Genomic DNA, 17,060 nt, shown 5'->3' on the forward strand with positions numbered 1-17,060 from the left:
ATTTTCCAGAAGTCACATTGAAATCAGTGGGACATACACCCATGTAAGTGTGCATAGGATTGAAACACCAGGAAATTCACAATTCCAACATTTCAATAGGATTTTGAACAAATTTCTGTGCACAGAACTGTAGTCTTTGTTTTTGGTTTAATAACATGCATGAACAATTTTGAAGCATCTGCAAGTCAAAGTGAATATTTCCCCAAACAAATGAAGATTACAAGCACTATGTCACTATTAATAAAACAGAAACAGTTTTCCGAACATGTACAGAAAAGTGACACACTTTAATTAAATTTTAAATAAATAAATGAAATGATCTGTGTGCAATTATTTGCTCTAAATACTTTGCAAGTTATTTGCCGATACATCTTTATTTTTTATTACTCGGACTCTTAAGCATCATGAGCAGAGTATGGCTTGTGGAACGGTGACATCCAACCTTCTTCTTCGTGTTGCAGCTACCTGTGGACCCTGAAAGGCTGCAACATTTGAGGACAGGGCAGGAGGACAAGGAATCAGCAGAAATCAGACAAACGCTAGATTGAATCTAAGTGACACGTTGCACCACTTTTTTCTCATATGTCAGTATGCAAAGGTAAAATCTGCCAGGCACTGCAACTGAACAGTTTGCCATTAGGAATCATCCCTGGGAAGGGGCAGATCAGGAGCCTCTACCCCGCACCCCAGGCCTGCACTTTGGGGGTCCTGAACATGGTTGGGCTTAAAACTGTGAATAGGGAATGGATGTGCACACAAGTCCTACCCTTGACTCCAGGAATATGGGCTCTATTTGAGACCACCTTGTGTTTAGCATGGATTATAGCATGGAATGGTTTCTAAGTGGATTCAACTGAACAGGCTTAGAAATCTATTTGCAACCAAAAACCTGATAAGGCAAAGTTTCAGTTAAAAACACATGATGGTCTAAAATGAATCCTGCAGACCTTGGAGTGGTACATGCCCATATGCCCCTTTCGTGCCACCAGTTTTAAGCCCACCTGTGCTCCGGCAAATACCTAAGCAGGACTAGCGTGATTTGCCTTAGGCCCCAGAGTCCCCAGGGACAGCCTTGCTTGCACTGCTAGACAAGAAAACAGCAGCACCTTGAAATACTGAAACAGCATGGAGTCAATACCAGGGTGGACTTCTTCTGCACATGCCCTAAATTAAAAATGAATAAAACAAGTGAAACACTCTTTCTGTCTTTGTAAATGCCGACCTTATTTAAAAAGCAAGATCATCATTAAATCATGTGGGAAGAGTTAAATGGCATTTAATTCCCGGGGGGAAAGCCATCTTTTGAAAATTAGTGTGCTTCAACATCCATGCAGTTAATCATTGCTTGACAATAATCCAGTTCCTAAGATTTCCATAAATGTTTCATAAAGAAATGGCTTCTATGTGTCATATTTAACTCTATTGTTTTAACAACATTTAAATGAGCATGTGCCAATCACACAGAAATGTTTATGGAACTCGCTTGAAATCTTTTAATGTTATTGTAAATATAGTCAAATTTGCCTTAATTTAACAGTACTTTAGGGACGCGGGTGGCGCTGTGGGTTAAACCACAGAGCCTAGGGCTTGCTGATCAGAAGGTTGGCAGTTCAAATCCCCGCGTTGGGGTGAGCGCCCGTTGCTCAGTCCCTGCTCCTGCCAACCTAGCAGTTCAGAAGCACGTCAAAGTGCAAGTAGATAAATAGGTACCGCTCCGGCGGGAAGGTAAACATTGTTTCCGTGCGCTGCTCTGGTTCGCCAAAAGCGGCTTAGTCATGCTGGCCACATGACCCGGAAGCTGTACGCCAGCGCCCTTGGCCAGTAAAGCGAGATGAGCGCCGCAACCCCAGAGCCGGCCATGACTGGACCTAATGGTCAGGAGTCCCTTTACCTTTACATTACTTTACTTAACAGTACTTTATATTATGCAAGTTTTAACTCAGAGATTTAATTTTCAGCAGAAGAATGGAAACTGGGCATTTTACACAGACCACCTGGACAGCAAAATAACTCAAGAAGCAAGTTGTGGGATAAGCAATGGTTAGTTGCTAACAAGCCAAATTTAGGACCGCAATACGTGAAGGACTGCCTCTCCCGATCCTGAACTCTGTCTTCATCATATGAGGCCCTTCTCCGTGCACCTCCACATAAGTTCCAGAGGGTGGCAACACGATAACGGACCTTCTCTTTAGTGCCCCCCCCCCCATTTGTGGAATGCTCTTCCCAGGGAGGTTTGCTTGGTATCTTCTTTTTTTAGGCACCAGGCAAAAACATTCCTCTTCAACCAGGCCTCTGGCTTATTAATATTCTATAGCTCAGAGGTTTTCAACTTTTTTGAGTCCACAGCTCCCTTGACCACTTGTCCATCCATTCCCAACAGCAAGGTCTGGTGAACTGGTTGCCTGCCTGCTTGCTTACTTACTCTGAGGCCACCTAAGCTCCTGGCAACCAGCACACCCTGGCCAGCCCCAGAGGCATCATTTGTCTGTGGAGCTTGTAGCCAGGGCTGCTGCAACAAACGGCTGTGCAAGCCTTTGGGAGGCAGAGACACGAGAGGGCATCAGAGCACAGAAGGAAAGAGGGATAGAAGCCAGTGTTGCCCGCGGCACCTTGACCATCTTTCAAGGCACCCAAGGGTGCCACGGCACGCTGATTGAAAACCACTGCTATGGCCTTTTAAATGTATCTGTGGAAAGGGGGGTTATTGTTTTACTGTTTGGATTTACTTATTTACTTCTTTTTATCCTGTATTTTATTCTGTGAACCACCCTGAGAGCTTATGATGAAGAGTGGTATATAAAACTAATAAATAATAATAGGACTCACTGCAGCTTGTCCACATAGCATTAAACTATGGTTAAACATTATGTGAGAACCCTGTCTGTAGAGCATCTAGTATCAGCAGTTCCAAATGCACTGCCCACAGGAAATAAGAGACATTTTCAAAACAGTGACTCTGTTGGGAAGACAACCATCAATAGTTTGCTCAGCGTGGCACAACAGAAGTAAAACTGTGCAACAACATCTTAAAATGTTGCAATTTTAAGAGCATAGCTACATCACTCATTTTCACATGCTCTGTCACTGAAAGTAATGTATCTTGAGCACTAAACTAACCCTCACTAGTTTACCAAAACAAATTAGTACAGTGTCTAAGGAAGATATGTTTACCTTATAGTTAATATAAAAAAGCAGGGAGGTATGGTAGTGGTTAGGTTAAGGGAAAATATCTATTTAAATACAAGCAAGGAATATTATGGGAAAGTTGGGATCTCTTTAATCAGACTGTCTTTCAGAAGAAGAAATCAGGAAATGGGATGTTTCCAACATTACAAAAAACTATAATCTCAAAGAGGCATCTGAAGATTCTGCTCAGTTTTTATGAAAAGCACCAAATTATTTGATGTGTGCATGTGAAAAGGGGACACTGGTAAAATTGCATCTACACATTTGTTTCTTTCATTTCTAGCACACCCTACAGCTGAGCTCCTGGGGTTCACAACAGATCTAAAATGAAATAAAACAATCAGAAAAACACATCAACAATGCAAAAACAACAGTGGCAGAAGACAATTATTCAACTTAAAATGTATTGCTACAATCTCCACGCTTCTCTGGACGGTGGTGCATTCCAGGCGCCCAGACCTCACCCAGACTTAGTCTATTTTGGAAGAAAGTCAGTTGAGGTGTGTGGTGTTCTATAGCATTTGAGTTTATCTGCAGGTAAACAGTGACACACATAGAGGTAGACCTTAAACACTCCAACAGACAACCCACCCACGTGCTTACAGAGCCCAAACCTCAAATAACTGCCTCTTCCTCTGTATACCACTTGAAAACATCAGGCTGTCCCGTATGTACAGACATCTTTAGCTGATGGGGACACAGGGGAAACATATGAATATAAGGAAAATGTGAATTATCAACATATATAATCCAGAAATCTCCCTAACAAAACTGCTAAAAGAGTCTCCAGCTACATTTCTGGTTCCACGTATCTTCTCCTGTCCAAATCCCCCAGTCTCACAACATTATTCAGCATTTTGTTCTTTAAAGAATGACAAGTATTATGTTATTTGTACACATGTATATATTACTTAATGACTTAGTATTAGAATAAGGGGAGGCAAACTGCAACTAAACAAACTATAATAAATTATTTCAAGATGGTTTTGTTGCTGGTACCTAACACTTGAAGCAGTTAGCTAAAATCTATCCTGTTAACAGATGTTGGACATGTAAAAGAAAGTGTTGATTACATGCATGTATGCCGGAGGTGAGATATGTAGAATGTGAAAAGTTATTCTGTACTATTAAATTCCATCCAAGTATTATTGGGATATCTCAACCAAATCATATTCCTTTAGTTATTAAGAGCAACCAAGATGTTGTCAGCTATGAAATGGCAACCTGATAAAATTCTCACTGAAAGAAAATGATTCAGCAACTTTCAGATTTAGTAAAGTTAAAAGATGGACAACGAACATGATTCCCCAGTTGGTAAAGTGAAATAAATGTTTAAGTTGGAATTATTTTACACTTTTTCACTGCTAATAAATGACTAGAATCAATTATCTATTTTACTTATACAGATTTTGTAAAAGGGTTTAAATATTATTTTACCTATTTAAAGTGATCTATTGCACATTTAACATAAACCTATAAGCACAGAATTAAAGGAGCATAATTCTATAAAAAGTTAATTTGAATACAGTGAATGTATTTATAATGTTAACGTTTGCTATTACATGAAGCATTAAAAAAGAAAAAAGAAGTGTAGTAAGAGACACAGTGTAGATACAATGTAGAAAATATACCAATGGTTGCAGAGTTATCACAACCCCCACAAGTAAGCAAATACTTGGAAGCAAAAAGGAAAGGTTCAAATTAGCCAGAACGCCTTGTGACCCAGCACAAGTTATTGTGCTGAATCCCTACAAAGCTGTGGGGTAGGAGAGACTGAAACAGGGAGGCCGAATTTTTCCTTTACTCACATTTCTCCCAACTTCTTCCCCTTTTTAACAGGTTTTTCTCCTGCAGTGGGTAACTTCCAATCCTCTCATAGGAGGAAAATAGCTTTAAAAAGCAGTTGAAGGAAACATGGGAGAAAGGGTTATTCACACATAAACTTGCATCCGTAATAACCCAATCCTGAAAGTCCAGTATGGCCCTGAAACTCATTTCAAGTTACACATTCCTTTTAACCCTCATGCAAAGCAATTCCAAGGCGGTGAAGGGAGGTGGGAAAGCAAGAAGTGGTGGCCATTCGTGGCTTTCCAGCCAAATGCATCTGGGACCCTTTACAACCTTGTTAATTCATCTATTTTGTCACACCATGTGCTCTTCTTCCCTCAAAACTGCCTATGATTTTAATCACAAGTCCCCACTCCACCGCCCATCACATTTTATGGTAGCTCTACTGTCAGGCTTTTTCCCCTGAGAGCCTGAGAGGGCAGAAGCAAACTAATAATCCCATTTACATTTTCCCTAAAGTGGTCAGCGAACACCTGTACAGATTTCCCAATTACAAATAAATAAACATTAAAATGGGAAGTTTGTAAGGGAAGTTGTGTTCCATAGAAACTTTGGGAGATCTATCTAAATAGCCATCTAGTCACTATAAATAAATGGGAGATACGTTATGGGTCCAATAATGAAGATGAAGTATCAACATCTTCACAATGAGACGATCATTCAACAGATCACGCACCTGTGCTGTATTAATGTGAAGCGATGACAACCCCCTATTTCTGTTTTCACCACAATTACCAATATACTTTTGAATCAGGTTGCCATAGAAATAGAAACTATACACTACCCCAATTACTCAAGAATGAAGATTTATTATGTGTTAAATGGTAGAACACAAATTTTGTTTTTATATGTCTCTGCTAGTATGTGGCAGGTTAATATTATTCCATGTTCATCCATTTTTCATTTGTTAACTTCCAAGACCTACGACTGTCCTAAGTCCTAATAAATCTTGGTCACTTGACAAGACTATTCCACGTCATTTGTCTACTTCAGGTTCCATGCCATTCAAGTTCCTGCATTAAAAGAAGTGTAGTGATGGGACCCATGGAAGAGCCTTTTCAGTGGTGACTCCACATCTGTGGAATGACCACCCCACTGAGGTGCATTTCACCCCAACTATGATGTTTTTTTCAGGTGCCAAGTAAATCCCACCTTTTTAGTGGCTGATGGGTTAAACAATTCTTATGGTGTTTTTAATTATGCTATTCATGTAATTATGCAAATTACTATCATGTTTATTGTTTATTGTTTTAGAGTACGTTATTTTTTGTAAACTGACCTGTGACTATTTTTGGTGAAGGACACTGTGGAAATAGCTTAAAAAATAAATAATTTACCACCACATCACAAATGTGTTCAATTCTACTGAAATGTGAATCAGAGAACAAAAGGGGGAAAGTGAATGCAACAGAAAGTAACAAATGATTGTTTCTTTTTTCATTATTCCTTCCCGTAACCAACTATTCTCTGGCATTTGTACTCTGATGTGCTTTCCTTCTTCTTGTAATGTTTCCAACAAGAAAAATTCTGAAATCTATTGTGCTGCTTTCAGCATGCCCTAGTAAAGACTTGTCACAGCGTTAATAAGCAAACTTGCTCTGAAACAGGACATCCCATGTTTAAAGCATCTTCAACTGACGGCTATGCAGTCTTGAACAGAAAGTATCCAAGGAAGACGATTTCACTTTCTTGAAGGAAGATTTCACTTTCCTGAAAGAAGCGTCCTCCCTAGCTAATCCATTTACAGTGAGCACACTGCTTCTGGTGGTGGTTTGATCTCACTCTACCTTCCTGGAATTTAAACCCATTTATTTCTCGCACTATCTTCTGACGAGCAATTGTTCCTCCTCCTTTTGTTATCCCATTCCACATCAATAGATAGGTACCACCCTCGCATCGCAGGGACAGCAGCAGTGCTTTATTTCTAAAAAGAGCGGCGCCTGAGACCAAGTTTCCCTGGAAGCACCCCCCCCCGTCTCTTTTACACACACACATACGGGGGGGGCACTCCCGCATCCAGACCCCCTCGCCCTCGCCCTTAAAAGCAATCAGCCGGAGAACAAAACGCGAAGCCACCTACTTGCGCTCAGGAAACACTCGGTAAACCGCCTAAAACAGCTGCCCGAAGAAGATCCATCTTCCATGTCTGGCCCTAACAAGAGCTCGGCGGAGAACGGGGAGAAAGTGGAGACGGCGCTTCTTTGTTGCTGCCGCTGCCTGCAAGCCCAGCTCCTGCCTCTGGGGCCGTCGCCACGGGCGGCCGCTCTTCTTCTTCCTCCTCCTCCTCCTGTAGCTAACCGATTACAGGACCACAAGCGAGAAAAAGCCGAGCGAAGAAGCGAAGAGCCGGGAGGCGACCGCTGCTGCCGATGACGACGCTGCCCGGCGGCGCCTTCTTGGGAAATGGGAGCAGGATGGAAAAAGGGAGGCAGAGCCGCCGCCGCCGCCTCCTGCTTCCGCCGCTGCCGGGGAAGGCAATCAAGGCAGCTGCTGCTGCTGCTGCTGCTCCCACATCTCCTGCCGACGCCGTGCTTGCTTTCCCCTCTCCTTCCCTCCCGCGGGGACTGGGGAGGTGGAAGGGAGGCGAGGAGGGGAGGAACGGAGGTGGCGGCAAGGAGTGGAAGGAAGGAGAAGGGGAGGGAACGGAGGGGACTGGAGGAGTTGCTGCTGCTGCTGCTGCTGCTGCTGCTGGGTTGGAGAAGAGGCTGCAGGAGCCTGTCCCCGCGGCTCCCGCTGCTCTTGTGAGGATGCGAGTGCGGCCGCAGGCAGCCCGGTCCCTTCCCGGGGAAGGAAGCCCCCCGCCGCCTCCGCCCCTCTCCTGGCCGAGGGAGTGGAGCAGGCTAGGATTGGAGCCCGGGTTTTCCCCTCCCGCCCCTGCAGCCGCGGGGGGGGGTCTGGGGGGCGGGCTAAGCGCGCTTTCTCCGGGTTGGCCGTCGAGCTCCGTTCCTGCCCTTTCCGCGCGAGTTTGAGGCAGGACTTTTGCCGAGAGTCACACGGCGGGGCGGCGAGGAGGGAAGCAGAGGCAGGCGAGGGGACCTCACTCTACCTTTCCCTTCACGCGAAGGGTGGCCGGCCGCCTTCCTCGGGTTTAGGATCCGCCGTGAAGAATCTTCTTAATATCTTGCTTTTTCCCCTTTGAGGAGAACGAGGAGTCTGCTGGCGACCCGCACCCCTCAAACCTTGGCGTTAAAGCGCGCGCGCGCAAATACACACAATCCACCCCTTTCCTCTGGTTCCTTCTCAGCAATGCAAACATTTCTTTCCGTCTGTAAAAAAGGCAGAGCGAGGAGCGTGGAAAAAAATAGTTCACTGCAGTGCTGCTTCCAATTTCCAACCCCGGCTCGCCGCCAGAAAAACCGCCCACTGGCGGAGCCTGGTGCCTCAGAGCCGCCTCCCTGCTCACCTCCCCGCAGCGAAGCCAAAGCAAGCAGCGGACTGGCCTCCTGAAGAAAGCGCGGGAAGCGAAGGGATTTGCCCCTCAGCCGCCTCTGCGCCCTCTCAGCACTTCCAAGTTCACAAACACCCAGAGTTCCCCTTCACAGGATTGAAGAGCGTATTAAGTAGAGCCCGGCTGGGTCCGACCCAAAGGCCCGCTACATCCCTATGGGAAGCCCACGAGCGTTTGACTTCAGCGCTCAGTTTCTAAAAAGACATGAGCTCGGTGTCCAGTTTGGGAAGAGAAGGGGCTTCCAGCGAGCTCCCAAAAACTTCGGCCTGTGAGGGGCGGGAAGCACTCTGCACGTCCCCACAGGCATTCAGGCTGAGGCTGCCTTCGTGCGCACACTATCTTGGCGGGAAGCCGCCTTGAACCAAACTGGCTTCTGAGGCAAACATGCTGCACTGGTGAGGGGCGCGCTTTTCGGGACTCCGCCCTGAAGAGAGTCTGGCGCCGAACTTCCCGCCCACGACGAGAAACAAGGCCACGCGCTGAAGGCACCTGCGCTCCTTCCCGTTTCCCAACTTGGGAACACGTGTCTGGTTCGCTGCTCGTGGCTGAGGGGGTCCCAGAGGCGGCCACGCGCCCTGCCCACAACGTGACTGCGAGGGAAGAAGGGGGCTGGCCCAGCCAGCGTCCTTCTTCCTCACCTGAGCGCTCAGTCTCTCGGGGCTCAGCCCGCCTCACGGCAGGTGCGCTTGTCCAGGGGTAGCCGCTCGCCACCCAATTCTGGCTTCGCTGCCTGGGCTGGCAACTGTATGTTTCGTTCGCGCGCCAAAGCTCCCGTTTCAGCACCAACGGGAGAGGAAAGGGGACTGCAAAGCCTGGCTCCCGCTCCCTTCCTTCTTCCTCCGGCTCTCTCGCCCAGAGGGGCGCTAGGAGAGGGCTACCCTGGAAGGGCGCGGGTGGGACGCAAACGGCCATTACCTGGCAAGCCGCCTCTCTGCGCGGGCGGCTCCTCTCTGAGGGAGCCCGCGGCTCCCCGTAAAAACGTTCGCCGACTCTTTTGCGGAGCGGTGCTTTAAAAGGAGGCTCGTCGGGAGCAAACCAATCGCAAAGCCGATCGCGTTCGCAGAAGTCAACGGTGCCCGAAGTTAAGGCGGCTCCTTAACGGCAAGAACCTCGCCCACAAACGGTGCCAAAGCCTGTGGCAAAGGAAGAGAGGCACCGATCTTCACGTGGTACCGGTTTACACCCCCCATTCCTTTGATGAGAATAGTTGCCCCATTTCCTCATCCCAATGATCACTTAGTTTCTGTGAAGAAGAAGAAGAAGAAGAAGAAGAAGAAGAAGAAGAAGAAGAAGAAGAAGAAGAAGAAGAAGAAGAAGAAACAATAATACAATTTGGTATTCATTAAAACTGGTCCGATCTTAGTTGTAAGGTTTCATCTACTTGATTTCTGGATCCTTACTGGTATATACGGACAAAAGAGACATTTTGAAATGAAAAAAGGACAGCGTTCTATAAATGACTGGAAGATAACTTTAAAAAATTCCTTCCTGTAGCACCTTAAAGACCAACTAAGTTAGTTCTTGGTATAAGCTTTCGTGTGCATGCACACTTCTTCAGATACACATCTGAAGAAGATAACTGTTAGAATTCTTTTTTTATCTGTTATGGTACATTCAAAGCAAATGAACCTGATTTCAGTCCTGAAGTTTTCCTTACTGAGGGGCGGGGGGGGGTGGATCTGTTATTGCATTAGGTTGCCTTTGCGTTATATGTCTGCAATCGTTTTGAAAACGAGATATTTCATCTGTTTTCTCATTCAGTAATTGGTGCTCTATTTAAAATTGTGCAGTGGGCACTGGCACTCAGTAGAAATACACACAGGGTCTCGTTGGAAAGCCTTTCCATTTATTTTCCTTATTCAGTCAGCTGTGATAAAGAACGGGAGGCTACCCAAACTTACCAAGAGGGCAGTTTTTTGTCTCCATAATCGTTTGTCATGTTGGTAAATAGCATCATTTAACATGCCTCCTGGAATCTAATGCTGGCATTAGTAAAACAGTGCAGACGTGGTTATTTACAAATGTTTATAAAACAGAGAGCTTGCATGTCACTTATTCACATGCACAGGTATCTCCTATACATTATTTGAATAATTTGAAGAAACTAAAATGATTGGATGACTTTAAAAATGGTATGCAGTTCTTTGTCTTAAAATCTTATTGTCTCCTCCTGACACATATCTACCTGAAATCTGCAAAATTGTTTGCTTCTTTTTCCTACTTTTTTCCAAAGAATAATTGAATTGATCAGATTTACAACATAACTGCTATGACTTATGTATACCCTGATCAAAATAGTGTCTTCAGCTACACATTCCAGGAAAACTATCAAGTATCCAGTTCAAACTAAATGTATAATTTGCTCAGTTTAGTTGTTTAACTGTGTTACATTTTCAGACACTAGATGTGCAAAACTTATTTGTAGCTGGAAATAACAGTTCTACATACTTCAGTGTTCCTCTAAGTACTAAGAATAAGGCATTCATTATTATCCAACATTACAACTAAATAATTTTGCTCATTTCTTGAGAATGCACAATCTTTCCATTACATGTTTTTGTCAATTATTCAATTATTGAAATCAAATTGTCAAAGCAGATGGGAGAAAAATAATAGAGCTATGGATATTACCGTATTCATAAGGTGTTGGTTTACTTATATATTTAGGAATTTAAGAAGAAGAAACAACAAAGTCCAACGTTGGTTTTATTATGATTTTACATAACTTTGCCATTCCTAAAATTTGCCTTCAGTCAAAACATTTTAAAATTGTAATTTCCATTGCCTAATAGGCTAAAACATTCATTTGAATACTACAACATCTTGCACAGATTACATTTGCTTTGTAGATGAGTTACAGCCTGATACTAATTTTACTAGCACTTCTGAGTGTGCTTCAGATGGCAGCCTTAACTTTACAGCTTACTTCTGCAGATGCAATTGACTTATGTGCTGTGTTTTTAATTGTAATGTTAGTGATCCTTTAATTTCTTATTTTGTATTTAATTATATTAAAATTTGCATTCCATAGAATACAAATTGTAATGCAATAAAATACAATGTGGGAAATAACAGCAACAATAAAAATAAAAATCAATAGGAATATTTGATATGGATATGCCATAGAATACCTGGAGCTTGCAGACCACAGGTTGGGTACCCCTGCCATGGAAAGCTGGTTCAGGAAAACAAATCTGTTATGTAAGAATGTGCCAGTTATATGAACTTTACACAATCATTTTAAGATTAAGTAATTTTTAGCATTGTACATGTTCTATACCGAATATGTATGTTTTGTAATTCCTAACATCGAACACACAGTAGCCCCTCCTCTAAGCATAATAAAATGGGTCTAAAATGACAAATAAGAATAAAATAAATTATTGAATAAGCATGAGCTTGGTTTATTTTTAGAGCCAACTGTACATTTATGGAACTATGGAATTGCAAATCTCCATTTTCAAGTTTATACGCAAAATTTGTTGTAATTAAAACCATGGGCATAGCCAGGATTTTTTAGGGGGCAGGCTTGTGGGGGGGCAGGTAGAAGCTCAGATTTGTATTGATTTGTATTGATTTAGGAGCACCTGGCCCCCACCTTGGCTATGTCCATGAATAGAACAATCTGATTCCATTAGACACCAACTGGTTAAAGGTTAAGTTTCATTGGGAATGGCTTAGCAGCTACTCAATAAGATCTGAAGTAGTAGAAAGGAAATGGAGGTGTCCTGAATGTTACATACAGGGAGTATAGAGAAACTACAAGATATTCTTTTTAGCTCTTCTGCCGAAGAGGTTGGGTTATGACAGAAGCAACATTTCTGTGTTCTAAAGACGCATCACATCCTTGCATTCCAGATACTTCCCAATGCTCAGAATACTTCTCTCCACCCCTGACAGACAGTTATAGACGCCAGAGCCTCCAGCAATCTTTGCAGTGTCACCCTGCTAGTCCCTTAAATGCCCTGACAAGAAAACAAAAATTTAAATCAGCTAGTGATTATGAATAAGCCTTTAGCATGTATTGCTAACAAAGGAGAAACATCTCAATGAAAAAAGCACCAATAAATGAACCCAACTACACAACCTACATTTAGCACTGGTCATTCCCCCTAATATTTCACTTTTCTATTAGATACTTCCTATCCATGCATAAATCTTTTTTACATTTATAATGGCTGGGATCCAGACAAGTGGAAGGTTCACCAAAGGTGTTTCCCCATGTTATATGTGAACTTCCTTCACCCACTATAAGCCACCTTATTCTATGCCATTATGGAGGATCCCCTGAACCTCAGCTGGGGGCGTGAAGGGAAAGGGGGGCAGTAAACCCTGTTGCTGGGGGTTTCTCTTGTACATCTGGATCCAAACCAATTTTGTGGGAGTTATAAAGGCATTCAACCTTTATAACTATACACAGAGTTTATTTCAGCTGGAACTCACCAGAACTCAATTCTGGCACCTCTCAGATGGGCGCTATTGCCATTCTAAGAAAACGAGGGAGGTCTCATGGTGAGTTCTGGCACCTCTTTGTCTAGAAAAATGGCACTGGTTATACACAAGTAAAATTGTCTGTCTCTCCCTAACTTACCCATTCCCATATATAACACTCTTAACCTCTTTAACTGGGAATGCTCTTAAACATGCCCTTCCAGTTATCTGACCTTACCAAGACCCTAAGGTCTTCATCAGAGACCCTTCCACAGGCGTCCTCAGCAAATGATATACAGCAGGTAGTTGCTACAGAAACGGCCTTTTCAGTGATGGAACCATAACAATAGAACACCCCCTCCAGATAGGTTTGCCTTGCACCTACTACAGTGGTACCTCAGTTTAATAACAGCCCTGTTTACGAACTATTTGGTTTATGAACTCTGCAAAACCAGAAGTAGTGTCCCGCTTTGCAAACTTTACCTCGGTCTAAGAACAGAATCTGAATGGTGGAGGGGCACCGGCAGTGGGAAAGCACGCCTCAGTTTAAGAATGGTTTTAGTTTAAGAACAGACTTCCGGAACGGATTAGGTTCGTAAACCGAGGTATATAGCATTTTCATTACCAGGTGAAAACCTATTTTCCCAAGCATTTTAAATATCAATTTAAGACTTTCAGAGTTTTTATCTGCTTCTACTTGCTGCTGGTGGTGGTGGTCTCATTTATGTAGTTTTCTGCTGGGATTTTATAATGTTTGGTTTTCAGGGTTCTGTTTGTTTTTATGGTTTTTATCTTTTATTGTTAATCACCCAGAGAACATTGTTTATTGGCTGGTATACAAATGACATTAGCTAGTCAGTTAACATAGACACTGAGTTTCATCAATAGCACCTATTCAACATATTGTTCTAAAGCAGGGGTTCTCAAACCTTCTGCCTCCAGCATATACCTGACATGGCTAAAAGTTAGTGAGGTCCACCAGTCACAAAAGGGTGGCAGGTGTAAGCAGAGTTTGGCATAATCAACTGGCAATTCTTGGCAGCACTTTTTACTGCTATCTAATCCATTTTTGGAAATTGTGTTTTTGGTTTTTGGGGTTTTTTCAGCTGTAACATTTTCCTTGTGACACAGAGTTCCATAGCTCAGCTTTCCTCAAAGTACAGACATTTCTCTAGAGTTATTATGACTCAGGCTCCCATCCTCATTTTAGGCATAAATTGTTGATTCAGAGACTCTAAATGGAGAAGGCCTTTCCTTTCACATTTCCCCCTTCCAAATCCCAGGTGTCCGTTCAAAGTATTTTTTACCCATCTCCTGTAATTTTTACCAATTCTCCATTCACACTCAACTTATAACTTATTCCTTCCCCCCAAAAGACCTGCCAGTTTATATCGCTCCTCCTTCCTTGGTCTTTTACGTTCCTTTCTTCCCCTTGTAACAGTTTTCCTCTATTATCCCCATCCTTTCTATTTCCAGTTTATTAATATTTTAATTTTTTATATTAATTTTTAACTACACTTTCTAATTTCTTTCAACTACTCTCCCAGTCCTTTCCCCTCCAATAAGAGAAATGCCCGCCCACCCCGCAAAAAAAAAAAAAAAAACCTTCTCTGTCTCCTGGCCACCTTTACTCAGCAGGCAACAAACTGCTGCTGCTGGCATTAGTTCAGCCAAAAAGCTACAGCACAGTTAGGGGACAAGGCAGTACAGTTAGGGGGCAAGTCACTGAGGCCTACCGAAAAGTGGCACAAAACCCACTCTTGAGAAGCACTGCTCTGAAGTGTTACTTGTTCTAAATCACCCTTTAATATTGATCCTGTTTTCTTTTAGTTTGTATGAGCATGGCCTTAGTTCATCCTGTTCATCATGAGTACTGCTCTCAAATTACTAGTGTTGAACAAGGACATTTGGCAAGCAAAATAAAACTGTTTTTCCTTTTGTAATCACAGTATGTCAAAACACTTGGGTTAATTATGAAAAGTATTTGATTTCATCTGCCCTATTCCACTACCTACACTGTTCCCCAAGAAGAAGGGACTCAATCCTGGGTTTCATATTCTGAACAGAAGTGTCCTGGTTTCCATTCAAAGCACACAGGCAAAGGACCTTACTCATAAGTAAGAAAGAACTCTTTGTTCAGGCAAGTAGCAGCATGGGCTCAGCAGCAAACACAGTGCTCAGGAGTCACGATTCAGGAGCTCAAGAGCAGGGCAAGAAATTCAGAACTAGATGGAAGCAATGAAGATGTCCCAAGGAGTTTCCCCACCCATCTTGCCAAGTTTTTGTAGATGAAGTGCCTGCTTGATCAGGATGCGTGGCTCTGCTCCCATCTGCAAAGATGGTGTATGGTTCTAAGTGACAAGGCCGTACCCTCACCTTCAGACTCCTGTTCAGTCACTGCTGTGTCTTGTTTAGCCTCCTACTTCAGCTGATCAAAGCCCTCCCTAGTCCTGACTGAGGCTCTCGGATCCCCCTTCCAAAGCAGCTGAAGTCAGGACAGAAAGAGTAGATCCTCCCTCCTCCAACTCAAGCTCCTACCATTCAGCTCCCTCCTCCAATTTCTTCCTCCTCCACCTGAGCCTGCCAGTACAATACTAATCCTAACTATGGCTTCATGGCAAGAAGCTAGAAACACTTTTAAGAAGGAAACAATATATGCCAGCTCGGATCCATTACAGTCTACCAGCTACATAAAGTGGAGTCAGTATTAGTAAGATTAGCTACTTTTCTGCTTTTACATTATGAAAAACTGCATATATTAATATAAGAAATAATTAAAATATTGATTTCAGATGATAAGCAATTAAGGTATACTCAGAGTAGACCCAATGATTTCAGTGGGATTACTCTGAGAATGACTAACATTGGTGCTCAACCTATGCTTTTATTGCACATTAAAATCTGCTCGTTTCAAACTACTTTTATACGAATCAACTATTTTATACGAAATCAACTATTGTACAAAATGGTCATGTGAAGTCATCCTTAGTCATGGTCCCAGTGGAATGTATCTTGTTTCAAATGGCAAATTTTATGTATTGCTTTGGTAAAAACAGGCTTTCAACACACTACCATATATTTTTAGATAAGTAAATTGAGTGGAATTTTGCTCTGTCATCTAAGCAACTACAGAAAGATTTCATACACAAATGTAGCATCAAAATGTTTTTGATAATTTTTGTAAAGCTATCACCCTCCTTCCACTGTATATATAGCTCAGACTTGGCTATATTTTGCTGAAAGCATTACAGGGGACAAATGAATAAGAGGCAGAAAAACATCTGATAGCTCTTGTGCAGCAGTATTGGGGCTCCCAAAGACACCCAGGGCCCTACACTAATCCCCAAAATTAGGTACCAGTGATTAGATACCAGCCTTTTTCTAGATAAGGAGGAGAAATTCAAATCAATTTGCATTTAAAGGCAAACTTTCTGAAAGAATTCACACTTTCCAAAAGAAATGTGATGTAAAACATAGAAACCCGTCAAAATTTGCAGTTATCTGAATTTTGCAATGCAGTTCTCCAGCCAGGTAGTGTGTACAAAAAATGCAGATATTTAGGTTAAATGTGCACAAAAATGCAGCTTATTCTTGTTGTTATTACATGTCTGTCTCAAGAGAGAGAGAATGGAATCCACCTCTGGGGTTGATGTCAAATTGCTGTATTAGCAGCACCAAAGTGACCACTCTGGGATTTAGGTTTGATGAGGCCCTAAGCTACTGAAAGTAATGGGGCCCTTTATATGTCCAGCTGTCCTTTGTCAACAACAAATTGTCACTGTTTTTTGTGTTGAATGTATGCTATATGGTAATTTATGGACCTTATAGGTATCTACAGCCATTTGCACATAACAAAATATGTATTTTATCAAAGTAATTGTTATATTTTGGAAATGTACATCCAGGGGGTCCAAGAGAGTGGGACCTAAGCTATAGCTTGTTTAGCTTATACGTAAATCTGACACTGCTCTGGGAGGCAAGTCAGGGCAGTGTGTATGGAGGTCTTGGGCAGCCCAGACGACAAGACCCCTCTCTTGGCCTCACTGATATGGCCCAAAGGAAAGCAGAGCAATACGTTTGGCACCAGCTTGGCTGCAGCAGTTGCCGGAAGAAGACGTACAAGATGCCATCCAAACATCTTAGGGCT

The 17,060-nt window shown here is 42.9% G+C and overlaps 1 protein-coding gene across 10 annotated transcripts in view; it reads right to left on the reverse strand.

Annotated features, from left to right (window-relative positions):
* The window catches only part of PDE10A (phosphodiesterase 10A), a 188,353-nt gene that overhangs the window by 82,980 nt on the left and 88,313 nt on the right, over positions 1-17,060 (reverse strand). For 3 of the 10 annotated variants that reach the window (XM_083496428.1, XM_083496424.1, XM_083496423.1), the window contains exon 1: positions 7,115-8,183. The exons of 4 other annotated variants lie outside the window; for them this stretch is intronic. In XM_083496428.1, the coding sequence (XP_083352554.1) occupies positions 7,115-7,178 (64 nt within the window). In that variant the 5' untranslated portion in view covers positions 7,179-8,183. Of the gene's footprint in view, positions 1-7,114; positions 8,184-9,397; positions 9,616-11,613; positions 12,448-12,925; positions 13,017-17,060 lie in introns of those variants that run through there. 3 more of the 10 variants (XM_083496419.1, XM_083496420.1, XM_083496421.1) reach the window with 2 other exon arrangements.

This window comes from Podarcis liolepis (assembly GCF_965112155.1).
Source record: "Podarcis liolepis genome assembly, chromosome: 3".
NCBI classification, from domain to species: Eukaryota; Metazoa; Chordata; class Lepidosauria; order Squamata; family Lacertidae; genus Podarcis; species Podarcis liolepis.